The sequence below is a fragment of the Rhamphochromis sp. 'chilingali' genome (assembly GCF_963969265.1).
Source record: "Rhamphochromis sp. 'chilingali' genome assembly, chromosome: 14".
Taxonomy (NCBI): Eukaryota; Metazoa; Chordata; class Actinopteri; order Cichliformes; family Cichlidae; genus Rhamphochromis; species Rhamphochromis sp. 'chilingali'.
The window spans coordinates 2,514,921-2,537,596 of record NC_137941.1 but is presented as its reverse complement, the minus strand read 5'-3'; the positions used below and the strand labels follow the sequence as shown (position 1 = coordinate 2,537,596).

The 22,676-nt window shown below is 44.1% G+C and overlaps 1 protein-coding gene across 3 annotated transcripts in view; it reads right to left on the bottom strand.

Annotated features, from left to right (window-relative positions):
* Positions 1-4,390: 4,390 nt before the first annotated feature.
* LOC308410389 (partitioning defective 3 homolog B-like) overlaps positions 4,391-22,676 on the bottom strand; it is a 238,090-nt gene continuing 219,804 nt past the window's right edge. For 2 of the 3 annotated variants that reach the window (XM_080903688.1, XM_080903689.1), the window contains exons 24-26: positions 8,124-8,333; positions 7,352-7,495; positions 4,391-7,231 (exon numbers count right to left, since the gene is read on the bottom strand). In XM_080903688.1, coding sequence (XP_080759814.1) covers positions 7,381-7,495; positions 8,124-8,333 — 325 coding nt within the window. In that variant the 3' untranslated portion in view covers positions 4,391-7,231; positions 7,352-7,380. Of the gene's footprint in view, positions 7,232-7,351; positions 7,496-8,123; positions 8,334-22,676 lie in introns of those variants that run through there. The other variant, XM_080903690.1, reaches the window with a different exon arrangement.

The following is a 22,676-nucleotide window of genomic DNA, read 5'->3' as shown; positions in this document are numbered from 1 at the left end:
TCAGTGCTGATTTCTACAGAGTCAAAGTGCACAAACAGTTTGGGTCCAAGTTGAACTCAAGTTCAAACTCACCAGCGATCCAAAGAACACGAGCGGGGTGCTAAATGTGCATGAACTCCTGATAGGATCTGTGCATGTCGTATATGATTATTGGGAAAACAGGGCTGCTAGCTGGCAGTAATTAATGAGGGTTTTCGGGGGTTGGCAGCTCCAAGGAAGCCCTTCAAATACAGTGTGTACACGAAGAACAATCACAAGTCAAGAGAACAAAAAGCAGCTGCCAGGGCACCAATAATAGCTATGACTGAACAATACCTTGCCAAGCAGACACACACACTCACACGTCCACAAACTGGCAACCACTCATAATAGGAAATCCTAATTACAATGGTTTACAGTGCTGATTAAAACTACTAATAATAACTGCTAATAATTACAGCATGCCAGACCTGCACTGGGAAGGAGGAATTACACACCCAGTCAGTCAGTGACTGTTTGGCAGTCAGTCAGCGAGTCGACCAGGCTGGCTGACGGCCTCTCAAACACAGCGACAGCCACAAAAACCATCAGCACATGACAGCGACGCTTCCACCGGGTCAGCCGGAGGACTCGGGACGCCAGGCTACGTCTGACTGCCCGGTGTGGGCGACCTCGAGCCTCAGATTCCCGTTCTTGATCAGCTGTTGTAGTCCGTCCATCTCAGGGTTGAAATTGCTACCTGTTGATTGACGTGCCCCACCCACCCGCTCCCTCCGGTGTCAGTCTCATGATTTTTGAAATTAACTTGTAACTTTTGAAGATTACTGCATTAGAAAGGAATCCTTATTGTCCCAGTATCGCTCCCAGAGGAAACTCATCAGTTACCTTTGTGTTCCCAAAAATACATCTTCATAACTCGCCGACATGTTGGATGTTTCTTCTGCGTGTAAAGGGAAGCTCTACGTAAATATGTCATTGTGAAGGGCGTCCACTCGCCACGCAGCTGCAGGATTAGATACCTTCCACTTTGCAGTATGCATCTGCATGGGCAGCAACGCTGTAAGCATTAGGGACTTCACTTTTGTCCCTTTGTTAGAAGGAAAGGAGCAGGAAACTAACAGTAACAGAACGCTTATTAGAAAAATGAATAACCGATTACTTGGATTGTAAAACACATTTATTACAATGAAAAAGTAATCTGAGTACTCTAACACAGCGGTCCCCAACATTTTTTGGGGACAATATTTAAGGTCTCGTGGAAAAATAATAAAAATGCACATGTTAAACAAATGTGTAGGACTGCTTTCTTCCATTTGTGCAACATCTCTAAAATTAGAAATAAGAGAGCAGATTTCTCCTGTTTTGGCTTCCTGTTAAATCCAGAATCCAAAATCCTGCTCCTCACATACAAGGTCTTAAATAATCAGGCCCCATCTTATCTCAATGACCTTGTAGTACCATATCACCCTATTAGAGCACTTCGCTCTCGCTCTGCAGGCCTACTTGTTGTTCCTAGAGTATTTAAAAGTAGAATGGGAGGCAGAGCCTTCAGTTTTCAGTGGAACCAGCTTCCAGTTTGGATTCAGGAGACAGACACTATCTCTACTTTCAAGATTAGGCTTCAAACTTTCTTTTTTGCTAAAGCATATAGTTAGGGCTGGACCAGGTGACCCTGAATCCTCCCTTAGTTATGCTGCAATAGACGTAGGCTGCCGGGGGATTCCCATGATGCACTGGGTGTTTCTTCTTCACTCACTATGTATTAATAGACCTCTCTGCACTGAATCATATCTGTTATTAACCTCTGTCTCTCTTCCACATCATGTCTTTATCCTGTCTTCCTTCTCTTACCCCAACCAATCACAGCAGATGGCCACGCCCCTCCCTGAGCCTGTTTCTTCCTGTTAAAAGGGAGTTTTTCCTTCCCACTGTTGCCAAAGTGCTTGCTCATATGATTGTTGGGTTTTTCTCTGTATGTATTATTGTACAATATAAAGCACCTTGAGGCGACTGTTGTTGTGTTTTGGCGCTATATAAATAAAATAGAATTGAATTGAATAAAACCAGTACCGGTACCAAAAAAGGAAGATTTATTCCTAACACACGGGAAAAGACCCAGGGAAACAGCGTTAACGATAAAAACCATAAAAAAAATAATGATAAAAATGATGAAAACCATAAATTTCACACCCGGTCTGGTGTGGCCCGGGGGTTGTAAAGTCTCACACATCGCTGTTCACTGCAGACCAGGTTACTGCGGTCAGTCTGTTGGTCCTGGTTCAGTACTGCACTTTCCTGAATGTGGGTTTGATTCATGTCCAGTTTTTCCAGCTAAATTAATAAAAACATCATTATTAGTGCTTAAAGAGAGGCGGCGGTACTTCACTGAAGCAGGAGTACTGATACTTCTGTTGACATATTCAGCTGTTGTACTCACCCATCTGGTAAAAGCTGAAGTACTCCTTCAACTTCTTTACTCAAGTAAAAGTGTAAAAGTACACGCTGTATAAAGTAGCTCTTTGAACATTTCTAACAGCTATTTTTGTGCAAAACTAACTCATATCTTTCACATCAGTCACACGTAACTAGCTCTGATAATCGACACACCAGGAGATGGCACGTATGCCAGACTCAGCCCACTCTGAACTTTAGTGGGCTGGATCAATGAAACTCACTCTTTCTGTGAGTGTAAAGAAGTTTAACTACACATTTAATTTTAATGTATGAAAAAAGAAGCGCCATTTCAGCAGTCTCAGTTTTTCAGGATCTGTCAGCACGACTTGGCCAAAAAGCCCAGACTGTCATTAAGTATAAAACAAAGTTTTTGTTAACTATCACTTAGTGTGAAACGTTGCTGTGGAAGTCTTTAACATCAAAAGCTGCAACATTTATGAAAACACCGTTACATTTCCAACATTTATCTTTTCCTTCACGCTCTCCAAACTAGTCCAGTGGGCCAGGTTGGCGTCTTTGACGGGGCGATTCTGGCCCCCGGACCTTATGTTTGACACCCCTGCCCTGAAGGGAGAAGCAGAATGAAGAAACGAAAGAAGCAGCGAACAGATATTTCTGTTGAAAAGAGAGTAAAAGTAAAAAAACTGTCAGAAAAATAAATATGAGGTGAAGCTCACAGACCTGAGAGGGTCAATACTTCCTGCCTCTGGCTAACAGGCGAGTGTGTTTGGAGCTGCGCTGGATTAGGAAGCACTGCTGAGTCAGACTCTGCTTCCACCCATACATCATACACTTCTGATGTACTGAGTACACCAGCTCCTCCTGCATTTTACATATTTAAGCTGAATCAGACGATCAGTTCTGTTAGAAACTGAAACTTTGGTCTTGTACTAATTTCCAGCTGCTCAGCTTGTGTCCAATGACCTGCTCAGCCAGATCATCGTCACCAGGACGCCGTTGATTTTGTTGCTTGGAGGTGGGAAACAACAAAGAACAAATTACTGTACCTGAGCAGAATTTTCAGGTGTTAAAGCTTTCTGACAGTTTTTCCATCTTTACACAAATATCTGAGCTTTCTACTCCTCACGTCCTCAGAACAGGCTTGTTACATTTTATTTGACATCTTCAAACATCAGACTGATGCGAGTCAAAATAGAGGGAACGATCCCACGGAAGAGACCGTCCTGTGGGTGTATCCGTCACTGCGGTGTAACGCTGACTCACTTTTGCTTAACTTCAGCGACACGTTTGATCCGGGCGCTGACGAGAGTCCAGAGGTGCACTGCAATTAATCTGGTAAACTAATCCGAGTTCTAACATGCATGAAAACAAAACACCAGCACCTGCACAGACACAGAGTATTGGACACACACACACACACACACTCTGCAGATCCATACTGAACCTTGGCAGTGACTCAAGAGAATTTAATTACTTCCCTTCGCTCTCTCCCCATTGGCCAACAGGTCTGGGATATTCTAATTACGCCCTGCCTGATAAAACGCTTCCTTGGCCTCTGTGTCTCATTACTGCCAACTTCTCTGAGCCACAGTCCAGCACCTATAGTGTCTGACAAATAAGAAACCCCCTTACGCTACCCACGGCCACTAAATACTTATTAAGCCGAGGGAAGTGACCTAGCAGCGCGCCGGCAACACGCCAGAAAAACTAGGAAAACTTTGCACAGTAATCAGCGCTCCTTATCTCCCTTTTCTAATTGATAATTAGTCTTACATTAATTTGTGGCCATCTATCTCTTATCACAAAAGTACAATTTATCAGCTGCTTAAACGATGGACTAAATTGGGTTGGCAATGTTAATGATTCACCTTGCAGGGTACGGGGAACACGAGGGAAATAATTTCTCCTGACTCATATTTAATTAACCTCAGCAGATGTGCTCGGCATGCATTGAGTCTTAAAGAGAAGTAAAGTATGACGTCGTTGACCAGATGTGTTTAAAAATTAACACTTTAATGCAAAAAGTTATATACAAAATATAAAAAAGTTGGAAAACAATGACAGAATTGTTACATTATAAAATGAAATTTGACTTTTTCGTATATTCGAGCATTGTGATAAAGCATGTTATACTTCTAGGTAACAGAGGTTATTAGTTGGTTCCTTCTACATCTCTTTAAAAGGAGAAGCAGGAGTAGCAGAAACCCTTCGTACAGAAGATTCTAGCGAGTACCTTCAACTTGTGCAACTTGCTAAAGACCAAAGAGCCCTGCAGGATGCTCGACGCGTCAGCCACGCTGCGCAGTTTAAAACTGCTCGTGCAGTTTAAACGACACAAGGAAGAAAAAAGCGATCGAAGCTCTGCAGCGTACCCGTGGCAACGAAAGCCAAACATCCCGTGGCTCTGGTCCGATTCAACATCATCAACTAGCATTAAAAAGAGAAACGTAAAAATAAATGCTTGTGAAGAGTTACATACGTGAAAACTGTGTATTGAAACAGATACGCCTTCATGCAACGCGTCACGTTTTTCAAATACTGTTTAAAAGCTTCTCCAGGCGCTGACCCAGCATCCAGGTACACACAGCGGGGAGACTCCTGACATGTTTGGCATGAAAATCCTTCACATGTTCTCAGAAGGATCATTTTCTCAGGTGCTGCTCACTCTGTAACATCATCATCATCAGCGAGGAGAAAGCGATCTGAGGGGACGCGAGTTGTTTCAGTGTTTCTGCTCTAAACCCGGCAGGTGATTTGTTCACCAGGCTCTGAAAATGTGCTTTATTACTTGATTTGCAAGTCTGGTTTTCACACTGGTGAAACGTGACAACACAAAAGGAGAAATAATTATGAAAACTTCACAAAGTCACTACATTCACTCCTACAGCACAACTAATGCTGCACAAATTGCACTGCATTTACCTCTCGGACCATTTCTTCAACCGTTTCCTTTTCATATTTATTCTGAAATATTACACATCCCTGACATTTCTCTCTTTATTTCCCTCTTTTTCTTTTCTACCTGTTCTCACATCTTTCTCTACCTTTCCTTAACCTCCCTTTATCCAACTCTTGATACACAAAAACCTTTCTGATAAAATCTACATGTTACATTCTTTTGCATTAATCTCAACATTCAGGTTGGCGGACCTCCAGCCTCGGCCACACTGAGAGAACCGCAGTCCGCCCGATACCGAGATGTCATTTTAGACATTTAATCTCCATTGAAAGTAATACTGCTGAGCTTTGTGGTGTGAAACACAGATGTTATGCAAGGCTTTAACTCTTAGTCACACTTAACTTTTGCTAAGTGGCAAAATGGATCTGCATTATGGTGCGGCACTGACAGCACTCTGAAGCTCACTTCATGTTCGAGCAGTGATGCCTACACCGTCGGGTCACTGAACCGTCCTTCAAATCCAAAGCAGAGCGCACGGTGCAGAGTAACAGTGAAAGCGACCTCTATCCCCGCTCTGCAAAAAGCTGCCCAAAAAAGAAAATCCTCTCTGTCCGGTTTACTCGGCGGGGTGGAAAAGCAGCTCAAACAGCTCCAACACATCAGAGACGCTTTAAAAGAAGGCAGAATGAAAACAGCTCCACCTGTGGAACACCTGGTTACCTTGATTACCCCGACTGTGTTATTGTCATCCTGCCTTTTCCGGAGCTTCTTGCAGGATGTCGGAAAATCAAATCACTCCACACAGGTGGACGTGTCTGTAAAACGTAAGCTCATCATACATTCACGTGGAGGTCTTTTTAAATAAAGCGACCATCCATAGATAATTTCCAGTTCTGCTAAAATAAGATATTTCGTACTTCTTAAGCTGCTTCGAAACGCAGCAACAGGGTCAAACAAACGCGGAGCGAACCACGGAGCAGACGTGGGCTCCGCCTCGTCCTGCACCGAACAGCGAGGACAGATCATTCGTATAGTGCTGCTCAGTGTGATTCACACGTATCAATAACTCTTTTTGATAACACAGGATATGATCAGATTACTCATGAGGATGAAATCTGCTGGTATTAGTGGCATGATCCCTGATTGGTCACTTCAGACATCGGCCGGCCTCTAAACGAGTGTTTTTGTTTATCTGGAGGAATAAAGCGTTCCAGAGTGCTGATTGGAGCGCTGTAATGTGCAGCCATTACTAAGAGAGGAAAGGAGGAATGTTTTGGAAGAGCGGAGGCGCTGCAGTCCCATCTTTGCCCACATGAACGGTCGGATCTCGAGAATAAATACGGTTTCATTACACAAACATAATAAAGAGTTATTCATATCTGCATGAACCTCCATCTACAGTCAGTGTTAGTGCGTTACTTTAGCTTGCATTCGTGGATATTGTCCTTTATCCTGCTGCAGCAGCGGCTGTGAATGTGAGCTTAATTTAAATGGATCCAATTACCTCTGCAGCCCTGACAGATTCTTACAAGAGACAACTTAATCAGAGTACAGTGAAAAGTAAAAACATGCTCATTTTAAACTCTCCGAAGATTCAAAGCAATTTAAATGACTTCAAACAACAAGACATTACGCATCCTCTACTCTGTAATTAACCTCCTTTACCTTACCGTACACTCCTACCAGCACACACACGGTTTGATAATGACGGGGATTCGGATCATCGCATTATGAGGTTTTAACTCTGCTTCAGTGGAGAGCTGAACGCAGGAAAACTGCGTCTATGAAGACGTGACTTTGTGCTTATTGTCATGTCAGGACTCGATGTGTCTGCACAGCTGCAGTCACGCCGTCTTCTGCTTTGGGTTTGTTTGCTGTTGCTGTCCTCCTCCCTCCCGAGTAAAGCCACGCTGGTCTGTACCGAGCTCCCACCGGTGCCTGTATCCAATCAAACATATTCTTAAAGTTACAGAGGGCTGTGCCGGATTGCTCGAGTACAGCGGCAGAATTTTATTCATTATTTATGCAGGAAGAAGCATTTTAGAGCTCAGCATTTACCTGAAATGGTCTCCATCCACAAATCGGCCCTACCTGTAACCCCCACCCCCAGTTCCACGTGTCATCGTGTCGTACCGCAGTCCCCGAAGAGGCGGGGTGGGAGATGGGGGCACATCCTGCCGCAGGGGCCCTCTCTGCTGAGAGCTAGAGAACAACCTTGGATCAAAGAACAGCAAAATACTCCGACATGGAAAAGAAGGAAGAGTCAGACGAGAGGGAAGACATACTTAAAAAGAGAGACGAAGATGAAGATGAGAGGCAGTAAGCTGAACGATGATCAAATCTGCAATATGATCGGTGCTGAACCCCAAAACTGCAGTTCCTGCGATCGGCCACTTGAGGCTGTGCACGGACGTCAGTCACACTAATAAAGGTTTGGGCCTCTCTGGCTAATTTCCCTGACAGGTGTGCAGGTGATGTTTTGTTTAAACGTATTAAGGCTTAAGTTTAAGGGCGTAGCTGCTTTGAGTGACCGGTGGATGCCGATGGAGGCAGCTGTAGCTAGCAGCCGTCTACTGAAGGCTGTTGGTGTCTTTAATGTGGTTATCTGTCAAATAATTTGGCTTTCTTTGTGGCTATTTGGACTAACAGGCAGCCTGAGAAGTCTGAGCTCTAGTTTTAGTTTAGCAGGCAACAGCTCATAATCTAGAGCTCCGCCCCCTCGTCCAGGTACGCTGCACTGGAATCACAAAACCAGCACAACAGCATCATAGCGGTACGTACAGTACACATGCAGATCTTGGTATGAGGGTACTTTCCTGCGTATAATTACCTAGGGTGGGGGTAGTAGCCAGGGTCGATGCCTCGAGGGTCTCCTTGCCGTGGGTATGGCTGACCAGGTGGGTAGTTGGGGTAAGATGGGGCAGACTGGGAGGTGGGATAGGATGGTGCCTGGGGGTATCCCTGCTGGGCGTGTGGAGGCCCGGGGTAGGGACCTGACCATGGCTGCATGGGGTAGTCAGCTGCATCTAACGGACCTCGTCTGGAAAAGAGAATTTTATGCATTTAAGAGAAAGAAATTTGAGAGCACAATCAGACTGAAGCAAAGAAACCGCCGGATGTTGCCATTGGTAACGTTGCATCCTTAACCAGTCAGTCATCAGGCAGACGCAGCCAGTGGCTGGACGGTTCAAAAACTTGTTCTGGGGAAAACTCCACGACTGAGCTTGTTTATAGTACGAAGCGTCCTTTTTTCCAACTGCTGAGAAGTCGCTCAATGAACCGGACCCGGCCAAACACAGGAGGAGTTGGCTCAGAGTTCACTGCTGTGTGACTCCGATGGCCGTGGCAGAAGAAGAGCCCTGACCATTTGTTGCTGTTTTCGTGTAAAATCAACACAAATACACGAACAAAGAGAACAGACAGTGTTATGAAAGATAATCAGAGGAATAAACACGAGACCCGAGCACAGACGCAGCGTTAACCTCCTGCTCTGCCCCAGCGCCTTCACAATAAAACAAATAATCAACCAACCGCTGGCACAGCGCCGTCAGAGTGATGCTCCCTTCACGTACCTTAGCAAAGAGCCTACCATCAGCTACCGCACTGAATCTGAAATATTCAGGAAAACCTGCTGAAAACAATTTGTTGCAGGCGACAGAGAAGAGAGAGGGCGAAGCACGCGCTCAGCTCGCGGCTCATCCCGGCCAAACATCACATAGCAACAGAATATAAGTGACACGTGACAGTTTTAAGTAGGCTAGGGCTCAGTTAACGCAAGCGAAGACACACGCACAGCTGTGGTAACCCAGCCGCGTCCCGTGAACAGATATCGATGTCCTGTGCCGGGGAAAGCGAGTACACAAACACATGTTGTCCACATAGCAAACATTACGAGGTATTAGATTTTATCTCTCCGTCTTTCTGTCTCTTTCATTTGTCTGCACGCATCTCTCCATCTACTGCAGGACATCCATGATGTATTCATGTTTATCATATAAATATATATCTCACTGAGTCAGATGGTGGTCTCTATGCTGATGCTGTGTGTGTGTGTGTGTGTCAGGATGGGTGGTCAGCAGTGGGAAGTGTCTAACTAACTGCATGCCCTTCATGTTTGGGATGTCATCTTCTGCCCCTCCCGACTCCATGGTTAGCATGTTTATGTGTGTTTCAGCACACACACACACACACACACACACACACACACACACACACACACACACACACACACACACCTGTCTTCTTCGCCGTACGTCGCTCCGGGTCAGCGTCTCAGCCGGACGGCTCAGATTTCTCTGCTTTTAATGGCCGCAGCCGTTTTGTCTGCTCTTCTTTCTTTCACGTCCGTCTTCTAGCCGTCTGTCCATGTGTCTGTCTGACTCCATGTGTCTCTCTCTCCCTCTTTATGACTACAGTTCACCAGGCTGCAGGGCTTGCCGTTCACCCCTGAGCCTGTATACCTGTGCCCCGTATCAGTCAGCCCATCTGTCAGTTAGCGTTTGGCCGCCGGACATGATAATGTCACAGAGGCAGAGATAAGAGCGGTGGAGAGGTAATGGGGGGGTGAAGAGGGCAGGAAAGAGAGAGATAAGGAGGGGGGCAAAGTTAAGAGGAAGGTACGGGAGATGAATAACAGAGATAAGACGAGAGATGAGGATCAAAACAGGAGCTGGAAAACAAGACATCATCTCTAAGATTAAGATGATGAGGAGTGATCAACACGCTTACATGATCACTTTACTGTAGTCTGGGTATTTTCTTATTTAGGGCTGGGTGGGGGAAGATTTTAGGCTGTCAAATTAGAGAACTTAGTGTCACTTTTTATCAGAAGCTATCAGCTTCTATTTGCAACAAACCTGCACACAGAGAGAAAATCAGATAAAGCAGAAAGGAGCAGAGGTGATAAGACAAAGATGGAGTAAATAAGCACAGGTGGAGGGTGCGGGGTTTACGCAAATAGTGCCGATGCACGGCAAAAAAAAAAGTAGGAGTATCATGGAGTAATCAAGGTACCGCTGTCTGAACACAGACAGAAAAATCAGCTTCACATTTCAGTCTGGAGAGAAAATTCAAACGTTTCCTGATAGACGAGAAGAATTTTTTTATGTTACAATTAAAATGACAAAAAGTGCAGGTCGTCTGGATCAGAGGTCCCAGACAATATTTCACGGACCGGCCTTTAAGATGTCGTGGATAAATACAACAAAATAAAATGATAGGACCGAGACACAAACGGTGGGATTTTATAAATATAATAATAAACATGAATTCACTGTGTAATTGTGTAACTTTAATAGCAGCGTCCTGAAATGCACCAACAACACTGAGAGTAACATCCTCCTCTCGGGTCGCTATGGTAACGCAGAAATATTTCTTTCAGAATAAGACGAACAACTACAACACGGGAAAGACCCGGGGAAACCGAGTTAAGGATAAAAACCCTGAAAACCACAAATTTCACACCCGAGCCAAACGACCCATGGACCGGTACCAGGCCGTGGCCCGGGGGTTGGGGACCGCCGGTCTGGATGACACGCGAGTGATAAAGGGTCACGGTGCGCCCGACTGTTCTGTCCACCGACACTTTGATTCCAACTCTGTGGCTTCTCAGTGGTCCCAGTTATGAATGTGCACTGGTTCGAATGGCTCTGTGCAGCTGAACTGACTGCTCACATTTCTATCTCACGCCTCGACTCCAAACCTTTGTTCCTCCAGCAGTCGAAGACGGAGCTACTGGAAACCACGAGCGGGGATTTCTGAGGTTTACTTGTATTGGTTTTGTAAATTAAATTTAAAAACATTGAACACACACACACTCTTTGTGCTTTAATAAAGGAAAAAAGCATCGTTTGAATAAAAGATTCATTCGCTACCAGTTAATGAATACTTGAAAAATAATATTGTGATCCCCAGTGTGTTATGAGAGTTTCCATATCGGGAACGGGGCAGAAATCCAGTGGTAATCTGTAGAGAATCCACTGTAAATCCGGTGGCAAGTTTGGAATTCTCCCTCCAGGAACCCAGTCAGCACCGCGCGGCAGCTGGGGATTAGGGAGCGATGTGGATGGAACCCGTTACTGGCATGCATACACACACCCAGTATGAGAACTAAAACACTTATGTAGACATGCACACAGTGAGAACATTTATCATCAACACACGAAAGAGGACAGGCGCGCTGTTTAAATACAGCCCGTAACTCCTAATCACCCCCCTCCCGAACCCCACGCACTCTGGAGGAGGCAAATTGGCACACAGCTGGAGAAGAGTTAAGACCAAACGAGGGGCTGTGTGTGTGTGTGTGTGTGTGTGTGTGTGTGTGTGTGTGTGTGTGTGTGTGTGTGTGTGTGTGTGAGAGAGAGAGAAAGACAGATGAGAGAAACAGATGTAATGAATGAGAACAGCTTCCTGGGTCATGCAACAACTAGTTTAACATAATTGAGAGAGTCATCAAACCAAAACGAGGAATTGAAAACATTCCAGGCAGAACAGCGAAGCCGCTGAACGCTCAGTTTGAAGGGAAATTCAACTATGTAATACCTGTTTAGAGATGACTTCCTTAATGCTGTTATGTGGATAGCGCGCTCACAGTTACACGGGTCACATATTCAAAAGGATAATTGGAAGGATTTCTCTCCGTGTCTGACAGTAATTGGGAGTAATGTGATCCTTACTAATTCCCCGGCATTTAAGAGATTTCTGATGGATTTCAGGGGAAACAAGGACTTGTTATATGTCATCTGCACCTGCCCCGCTCTCTCATAAACACACGCTTTCACTGACTCTTTCTAAAAGGGCTGCTCACAGCTGTTCGGCTGCTGCACACACATGCACAGAGTCATCTATCACGCAGGCCTGCCTCTCAGCAACTTTTAAAAACAGAGACAAGATGCAGCTTTGTGTCACAGCGCATTAAAAAACTCCTGAGAGCCAATGACAGCCACCGCGTAGATAGATGGCCTCAATATAACCGAACACCGGAGCACAAACGGCAGCGGCTCGACGCGAGGAGTCGCAGACGGAAGCTGAGGTAAAAAATAAATAAAGGCGGGCGGGGAGGCGAAGAGTAATATTTAAAGTAAGCGAAGGAGAAGTGGAGGAAATGAACTAGCGAAGCTTTAATTCAGTTATATCTTTATGAGTCTTTACAGAGCCGAAGCCTCACTTCGTGTCGATATCCACTTGAATGTGATTTGAGATTTTAAGCCGGGAAAGCGCTTCATATTTTCAAATTGCATTCAACAGTGTCAGATTCTTTGTCAATGAGAGTCGTGCTATTTTGACAGTGTGGTAATAAAACAGATTAATAGCTCAAATTGTTCTGCGACTGCTGTCGTAATGTCATTTCGTGAGTCGCGGCGAAAACAGAGCTGCCGTGGTTTAATGTTGCCGGAGTTAAACTAACTTTAACTTTGTTTCATCTTCCTAATGCGATACTTCATTACGAAGCTTTAATCACAGACGCCGCCGTCCAAACAATGAGGCAATAAAAGCTTAAGTGGAAAATAATGAAGGGCGGAGAAATATCTTATTATCTAAGGAAGGCAAGAGAAAGACAGTAAAGCCTGTTTATCGGAGGACCAATGGAGGAAGATACATGATTTCGAGTTGTTTTATTTTTGCCAATTAACATTTAATACTGTTTTAATATGTTTAGATATTGTGAATTAAACGTGTATATTACCCACCAGTGGGAAGGGAACGTGGCCCAAACATGTTATACAGCTGCTTCTTCTTTGTAAGGCCAAAAGCTGCATTTCCTCAGCTACATATTTACATTATAAGGCTAATGTAGCTGCAGAGCGACCGTGCTGGCTGTGGAGCCTTTTCACCGTAACAAATAATATGGCACATCCACCTTACACATGAAAGCTCCCCAGTTTGAGACTGGGAGGAGTCAGTGAGGCTGGTGTTTACATATTTATCCTTATATAAACTTTTATAAATAAATCAAAGTTAGTTACACCTGTCGTAATGACGGCTGAAGCTCTGACTGCCTGATAATCCTGAAACCTTTAAGGTTTCTGTTTCCTTTACATATAGGCAGTGCCCCTCCCCTCACTCTGATCCACAGGGAGTAAAGGTCACCGCACACTTAGCTCAACAAGTGCTTTTACACATTTGTGGCATAAATACGTAAGCACACGAGTGCTTCAAAAGCCGATTATTTCACCTGTGGTGGGGCCCTGAGATGTAATCATGAGTTTCTGTCATGCATTGTTAGTTATTCCAGGAACAGAGGCACCGAGATGCTGATACGGTCCCGGGTGTACTGTGTGCAGTGGCGGGGCTGCAGAGAAATCTGTGAAAAACTTTAAACTATATTTAGGCAAAAGAAGGAAGCGTCCAGAGCGACTGGCAGACATCTTTGTTTGACTAAGACCACACGAAGCTGCTGTGTGAGCAAACCGCACTGCTGCAGGTAAGTCGCTGAGAGCCTGACAGAGACTTGTGCCGGTAACACCGTAATATGTTTCCCTGCTGTTGGTTCAGCTGTGCCGGTGAACGTCTCTGAGCTGGTCTAAGGGTGACTCCTATACCTCTCTTGACCTCTGACCTCTTGAAGTCACATGACACTCCATCAGTTCCCACCAAACACTTAGAAGATGGGGTCAAAGGCTAAGCAAGGGTACTGTGAACCAGGATTAGGGGGCATACCGTGTTCATAGACATAACACTGGAACGTGTGACACCATTTGCTAAAGCTAACAGCCAGCTGGTTCACGTCTGGGTGACACAGAGCAAAAAGCTTTCAGGCGATTTCACTGATAAGTATTAAAAGCTGCCACATGTGAGCTTGATCACATCATTCTAATCACTAACCCACAAAATCTTTAGTAAGTTTTAATCTACAGATTGTAGAGTTTCTACAGTTTTGTGTTGTTTTGATTTCATTTTGCTTTCAGTTTTTATTTTTTTGAAAATGTTCGATTTAGTTTAGTTTTATTAAACTAGTTAGTTTTAATAAAACTCATATTAGTTTTATTTCTTTTACAAAATGTTGAAAACTTTTTAAAAGCAGTGACTCAGTCTCGTCCTCATCAGTAACATTGTAACCAAACTAGCAGATGCTAAAACGACTAGTTTCCTCTGTAGTTTTATTTTATTTGAATTCAAATGATTTTAGTTAAACTTCATGATTGTCAAAAGTTGAGCTTTTATTTTTATTTAAGTTAACTAAAATAAATAAATGAATGTAGTTAACCAAAAAGCCTCAGTTTCTGGTTTAGTTTAAGTTAACTACAATAATCTTGGTCAGTGACAGTTTTATAAACGGTGGGTTACCCAGAAGTGACAAAACACTTCATACAGCCACAAATGACTTTGAAGTGTTTCCAGCTGCTTTGTTCTAAAACAGAAAGTCTTAAAAATCATCACATACATGTTTTATAACACATGTTTGAGATAAAACCAGCAGGTCAAAAAGTCATCTTATTTCATATCTGCTTCCTAGATGTGATGTAGCGTAAATACAAACCAACTCTATGACAGCTTTAAGCAGAGCAGCTGTCCTCTCAGCTGTTAGAATTAAAGGTAAGCTGAGTTAAAAGTCTGCATGAAGCTGCACATCCACCTGGTTGATGTTATTTTCTCACTACACTAAATTAAGCACTGCGCTGACGGTGAGCACGAGAGTTTAGCTGTGCAAAATCTCATCCAGCTTAAAGTTGGTTGACATGATGAGCCCCACCCTGTGGCTACAGATCAGCATTAATATGGAGATATCGACACAGACGATATGAAGGCAGCAGCAGTGTTAGACTGTTTACGCCCATCAGAGGAGACTCTTCTGCAGTAAGACGAAGCTCGACTTGGTGCCGTGTTTTCATCATTTATGCCGAGTCTTATTACAAAAACAACCGCCAGCATTTGTATTCAAATGTTGCATCGTTTCAGTGCATAAAGAGGAAAATGATGCGAACACCCGAGGTAATCGCACTCCACTTTGAACGAGTCGCCGTGTTTAGTGACCCAAGTTGTCGGAGGGCAGCTGAATGCAAATACTGAACACATTTAAGTCAAGAGGTTGAAAAAAAGAGCTGAAAACGTGCAAAATAAATAAATAAAAAGAAGACGTTTTTTCACCGGGGACCGTTTTATCAACTAAGATGAAAAGGATTTATTTTGTTTCAGGACCTGCCTACTAATTCCACATATCCTGTGAGGACCTTGCATTCGAGTGAAATTTGTGTTAAGAGTACCAGCTGACAGTTTACAGGCAGAGAGGAGACCGCCGAGGAATCACATGTTCATCTGTATGCAGAGGAAGAAGCAAAGAGCAAAGGACAGAGGAAAGGTAGATGAATGCAGAGAGGATAAGAAACCACGTAAACACAAGACAAAGAGACGCACACAGAGGGCCACAACAGACAGGAGAGGGAGGGAGGAAACAGGAGGCAAGGGGGAGGGAGAGACATTAACTGTTAAATAATGAGGTATGAAGGACAGGCAGGTTTTCCAAGTTTTAGTCGAGCAGCAGACAAAAGAAATTAAAAAAGAACAAGAAAAGACCTCACATCTAAAAACTGTTGAAAACAAGTTGCTGGCTTCAAGTACGAGAGGCTGAGGCTTTCAGATGGATGAAGCTGAGACAAAAAACATGAAAGGACAGAAGAACGGGGCAGAAAATGAGAAGGGGGGAGAAGAAATGTAAGAGAGGAGAGCAGAGGGGGAGGGAGTGATTAGGAATAAGAGAAAAAAGAAAGAATTAAGGCGGAGAAACAAGTGCTGCCCTCCAGAGAGCCAGCATGCTGAAGGTCAGCATCTGCAGAGAATAATGGGACCCACTCTGGGGGACGGACACACACACACACACACACACACACACACACACACACACACACACACACACACACACACACACACACTTCTTCATGTTTCAATGAAACTAAGCACCTTTCAGGGGCTACGATCTGTCTTTGCCAATAAATTTCTGTCAAGTGTGATTAATCCTCCAGTAAATCATGCATGAATTACATGCCAGTGTAGGAAACTAACATGATTACATTCCCCCGTGTATGTGTGTATGCACACAGATTTAGGAAATATGCCTCGTGTGACTGCGAATGTGAGATAGCGCATAAAGAAATGTACTCATTAGCTGAACTGATAAAAGGGGGGGCATAAAAAAGGCAGATGAAATGAGAAGAAATGGCCAGAGCAGGTTAAAAAGAGGGCTAGCAGGGAGCAAGTGAAAGAGTGCCGTAACACACTGAAGCACTTAAAGTAAAAAAGGATGAGGAAAAAAGAGACGGAGGGAGAGGGGGGATCAAATTAGAGCACAAAAAGTTTTTAAAAAGATGTCTTTGCAAAGAAAGAGAAACAGTAGCGAAAGAAACAGAAATGAGATGAGAAAAGGACAGAGGAGAAAGCCATTAGATGAAAATGAGAGGAACTGAGGGATGAGGGCCTTCCAGATGGTAGGAGACTGTTGCCTCGGAAACACAGAGAGGGCAGAACAATGGGGATTTGGAGTGGTGTTTCGCATCCCATCATAATACGGCCGTGCCATTTGGAAACGGAGCGACAAAACTGCAGCCAAGAACGAAAGAGGCTGACAATTTACAGCAGGCGGCTCCTCCGACGAGGAATCTGATCAACAAGTCAAATGTGCGACGAGCTGATGGAGCTGGCTGATGATGTCATTCACACCTGACGCTCGCAGACAGACCTCGTGTCATCGGCCACTTTCTTTCGGACTCGGAGCTTCTGCAGACTCGGAAACGCTCGTGATGTGTGGACTCGGATGAAACTCATCGGTGGTTTATCCTGTTTCCTGCTCGACTGTTTTGTTGTGAAGCAGGTGCCACAGAAACACCATCTTACTGTAGATGTAAAAAGCTCCAGATGATTTTCTAAGAAGTTTGAGCAGAAAACACACATGTATGTGTTTCATACTTTGTCACAGTTTCATCAGATTCTTTATTAGCATATTTTAAAAAACAACGACACTTCTGCACCTAGTTTTAAAACGAGTGATAATTTGTTGATGTTTACATTAATAATTTCAGAAAACGTATGATAATAGATCTGTTTACCACACATCAGTACATCTGTACCTACAGAAACGATGTACATGTTCACAAGCTGTAATATTAGAAGAAATGACAGCCCGAGCGTGGAGAGCCCGAGCTGGAAGTCATAAGTCACGTTAAACGGTGCGATCCGAGCCTGCGGACGCTCTTTGATATTCACCTGTGTAGCGGCCATAAAGACAGACTGATTACACTCGCAGTGAAACGGCCGTGCCCGTCTACGCTAGCCAAAATCACTCAAAGTAAAGACATTCAGTTATAGCAGGATCGTATATATAACCACTTACAGCCAGTATAGTGGCTCACTTGCTGAAACATAATGAAATGCATTACTGATAACACCGTTTCCCATTCAGAAAAACAAAACTGTCTTCATCTCCCATCTTGAGTTTCCCTCAGCAAAGTAATCGTTTCAAGCTGAAGAATTTTGCCCGTTGCAGGACCACGGGGAGCATGAAGAGCAGTTTTAAAGTCGTAAGGCGACGATCCCAGAACAGACACGAGTACGGTCATGTGAGATTCAGATGCACAGAACTTCACGTGAGCTCAAACCGCACGCAGACTCAAAATGCTGCACGCTGCAGTTAAAATAACAGAGAAGAAGAAAACACTTTTAATGATCGTTTAACTTTCTAAGATCACTTTGAAACTGGAGAATTCCTCCAGCAGCGCAGGACCGACAGATGGTCAGCAGACTGTTGCCAGATGTTAACATTTCACAGCTGCAACAGTAAAAATTTATGAAGTGCGGTCCATCTTCTTGTTAACACAGAAGTAAATAATAATGTATATGAAAGCCTTTATGTGCTGATGATATTCATGTACAGATGAATGATTAACCACTGCAGAAACACTCTGACTCCACAGAACGGACGCTACCTCGCTCAGATAAGACGCGGACTCTGAAGAAAAGCTTCACTCGACAAGCGCAGCATCACTTAACCTCAGCTCGACCCCAGGACACCCCAAAATCTGTTAAACATCACCAGCTGGGACCCGAGCGGGATATTTCCTCCGTCACCCCAGAAGTGTACACAAATGAAAGCACATCATACTCATGTCGTACCCACCTGCTGGTTCTGCAACACATTATGGGTTATAACCCAACATTTTATAGTCAAAACCAGAGCATTTACCAACCAGCGACCACATCAGGAAAGCTACAAGTTAGGAACAAGAAGGGGTCACGAGAGAAAAAAAACTCCAGGAGGGGGAAGGAGGGGAGGCACACTATGAGAGGCAGGGTCTTTCTTTGAATTCCCAGCATTGCTAACAAACAAGCGGCGTCTCGATGAGTCCAGAGAAACACAGAAAAACAACTGGACAATGGAGTGGATTATGCAGCAGTTGTAAAGTGGTCTGGGAAACTCTTGGGCCTCGTTGGGAGGTCTCCTCAAGAGAGGTGGGGAAACAGAAAGAGAGAAAGAGAAGTGAGAGACACTCCCCGTTCATTTCCTTGTTGGGGAGAGGGAAATGATATTCAACAATGTCCTTTTCACCCCATCGTCAGAAAACACAAAAATGAGAAGTGGAAGGGAGGAACGAGGAAGAAACGAGGAACAACGGCTGAAAGATGTGGGAAGATACAGTACAACATCTGCTTTGTAATTACCAATTATCTAATTATCATTATAATGAGGAAGTGACGGTCTCTGTAGTAACCTGAACAACAATTCTGATTGGTTCTTTTAATCTAATGAGAGCAATAACGAGGACAGATCGGGGAGAGCGTTTGGCGTCTGGGTCAAGGCTGGTTTCTGCACAGCTGAACTATAAACACGAATCTTTAGAAAGAGCGAGGAGAAACATGCAGATTTATCTGAATACTACAGGCTGAAAACACCGTCGAGTAAGGTCTGTTCCCTTATATCTAATTATTTTTAATAGGCAACTTGACTTTTGTGTAAAGTATATTAACCATTGTTCGTTTTCTGCTTCATTTTTCTTGGTTTCCAGTATAGAGAGCAATCAGAGCAATGCAGATACAGATGAGTCAGCTGTGGCCCACTCATGGAAGGGATGCAACCTGCTAATGCTCACCATACACTAACTCTGATAGCCATCTACTGACCTTGGAAAGACTGAAACACACAGGAGGTGCTGACACACACACACACATATTCATATATACACAAGTGCATATACGTGATTTTTTAAAACACCATATTATTTTATCCTGGTGGAGTCAGAGGAGGGAAAACGTCGGCTGGAGTCTGCAGCAGGGCCAAAGCTATGACGACTGTGTGCATTATTGTGCATCACTGCATTTGAAATGGTTGCATTAAAGTCTGTGTGTTGTGACTCGCAGTCTGTTGCTGGCTTCAAAGTGACTTCAGTGCATTCAAAATAAAATAAAACAGAATTCTGCTGTTTGTGACTGAATAGAGTTCATTTGGCAATCAGGGTCAATCGGTTTGTGCTAACACACCAATCACAAATCTTTTTCTATCTACATATACTTAGATTCATACATAGTCCAGTCAGTCATTCAGAAATTCCTCCATAAACTTAAACGTAGTTGCTGGAAGACGGCGCTTTCACTGAAAATCAAATCACAGCAACAGTCGCCTCAAGGTGCTTTATATTGTAAGTAGGGATGGGTACCGGTGTCCGGTGCCATGATGGCACCGGTTCTGACATAAACGATAGTAACCAGACCGAAAAGCAGCGCACATTTCGGTGCTTTATTTCGGTGCTTTTTTTTCCTGAGCTGTGACACACTTTAGATTCTAGCCAATCATTTTACGTTTCCGAGGATAGTAGGCGGGGCCAGGTAGGTACGTTCTGTTAGAGCAGAGCTACAGATTAAAAATGCCCAAGGCGAAGCGGTCAAAGTCTGGCTGTACTTCACAGCAAAAGATGCAAACTCAGCAGCAACAAGTGCTTTAAGCTGATACTGTGATACTGTCAAAGGAGGTAACACCTCGAATCCGATGAAACACCTGGCGACGCATAGCGTTTTTTTAAAAGCCGAAAAATGCGCCGTATTTGATAGCTTGCTGCGAGACCTCACACCGAGCACATCTACTGCGGGTGTGGTGCCTGTTATCGGACCCGGAGTTAGCAACATCCCCCAAAAACCCGAAGAGGAGAGTCCTGGCCCCTAGCCCTGCCAGTGTAGCAGAAATGATGAGGATGATGATGCAGCAGCAGCCGTTCTTCTCTGCGTGAGTAGCTTCATGTTGTTCGTGTGTAATTTACGTTGAGTAGGCTAACCACGTTATTACATTAATGCAGGTAAGGTGAACTAGCAAACATCATCATAGCTTCATGCGGCTGTCCTCTTGTTTGATGGCAGATGCTCCCTTCACCCTGGCTAAAAAGGCTAAAATGACCAAAGAAAAAGTGGAAAACAGTTAAACATGAGAGGATTTTGGACAAAGTTTGTGTTTTTTTTCCATTGTTTAAGCACTGCTTCCAGCCAAGAGTGATACCATAAATCCCCTATAGCTGCAGAAAAGGCACACATTGTTATCTTTTTACAAAAAAACAGCTGAACATGAGAGGTTTTTGGACCAATTTTGTGTTCTCCATTCTTTAAGCACCGGCACCGTTTCAAAAGTACCGGTTTGGCACCGGTATCGGATAAAACCTAAACGATACCCATCCCTAATTGTAAGGTCGACCCTACAATAATACATACAGAGAAAAACCCAACAATCATATGACCCCCTATGAGCAAGCACTTTGGTGACAGTGGGAAGGAAAAACTCCCTTTTAACAGGAAGAAACCGCCGACAGAACCAGGCTCAGGGAGGGGCGGAGCCATCTGCCGTGAGAGAAGGAAGACAGGATAAGAACCAGAGTCCAGTCCGTCCAGTTGGGTTGAGTCTCCAATTGCAAACAGACGCGCTGCAGAGCAGTTAGACTGCTAACTGACTCAGATTGACTTTAATGTTTAATGTCGGGGCGACCGTGGCTCAGGGGGGTTGGGAAGCTCATCTGTAACCGGAAGGTCGCCGGTTCGATCCCCCTGCTCTTTCCTTCCTGGTCGTTGTGTCCTTGGGCAAGACACTTTATTCTATCGCCTACTGGTGATGGCCAGAGGGGCCGATGGCACGATATGGCAGCCTCGCTTCTGTCAGTCTGCCCCAGGGCAGCTGTGGCTACAACTGTAGCTGCCTCCACCAGTGTGTGAATGTGAGAGTGAATGAATAGTGGAATTGTAAAGCACTTTGAGGGCCCCGAAAAGCGCTATATAAATGCAATCCATTATTATTATGTTTTGGCAGTTTTTCTGTCTATAAATTAGACAGTGACCAGTCAATGGACGGCAACCTGGTGCCACAACTCCATTCAATCAGTCTCCAACAGTAAAGAAACTGAACCACAAACTTGTCCTAATCGCACAGAGACTGACGTTCTGGTTTTACTCTCACGCCGTTACATGTGAGCGGCACAGAGATGGTGCTTTGGTTCACTAACATAAGTGTGCAGAGAAAAAGTAAGATGGGAGCAGAGACGTAGAAGAAATGTTGAAAAAGAAGAAGAAGAAGGGAAAGGGGTGAGGGGAAATTTCAGGCACATGGCAGTAGGAGAAAAGTTTTAAGTGAAAGGACACACTATTCGGTCCTTCCCTTTTCCAAATCTCTCAACTGTTCAAGGAAAAATGTGATAATTAAGGGTGATATTTTGTGAATATCAAGCACAGACCATTAAGTGTCAGATGCATGCTGGTTTAAATGGGCTGCAAGTTTCTGAAGGATTAAAAACGAACTGGATGAAGATCCTGGAATAAATACGACACACATTAACATTTGCCATTAGACTGGTTCAGCATAATAACAGCTAAAACACTGCATCACAAAGTCGCTGAGCATGTATGAATTTTGAAAGCCTAACCTGACGTGGCCTCTGTGATCTCTTGATTCACTTTTTGGGGTTATTCTAACCTACGAGGTTCAGTTGTATCTATTTGATTTGATTTTAAACAAGATTTAAAAGCAAGGCAGCGTCAGTGTTTTTGTGTCTCTTCCTTCCTGATGCTCGGGTTGGTGTCTAATCATGTACAGCTAACAATGCACTGACCAATCACAGCCCCCTTTGCGCCACCTTTATGCGAACTTCTCATAGTAGTAAACATACATGAGGTTAGGCCACGCTCCTTAAAAGGAATGGCTCTCTAGGTAGCGACAGGACCGCTCCAGCGCAGGTTTCAGTTTCTCTCATTAGTTACAGCACATGTTGTCAGATAAACGAATGCTTGGCTTGAGGAATCTGAGCAGCCCGAGAATGGATCACGTTTGAAGTAAAAGCACGTTTAATTAGTGCTGTAGTCTGTTTATCTTTTGGTAAATATCATCACAGTGAACAATTTTATGGAGTACCAACATATCGTTAGCTTCATA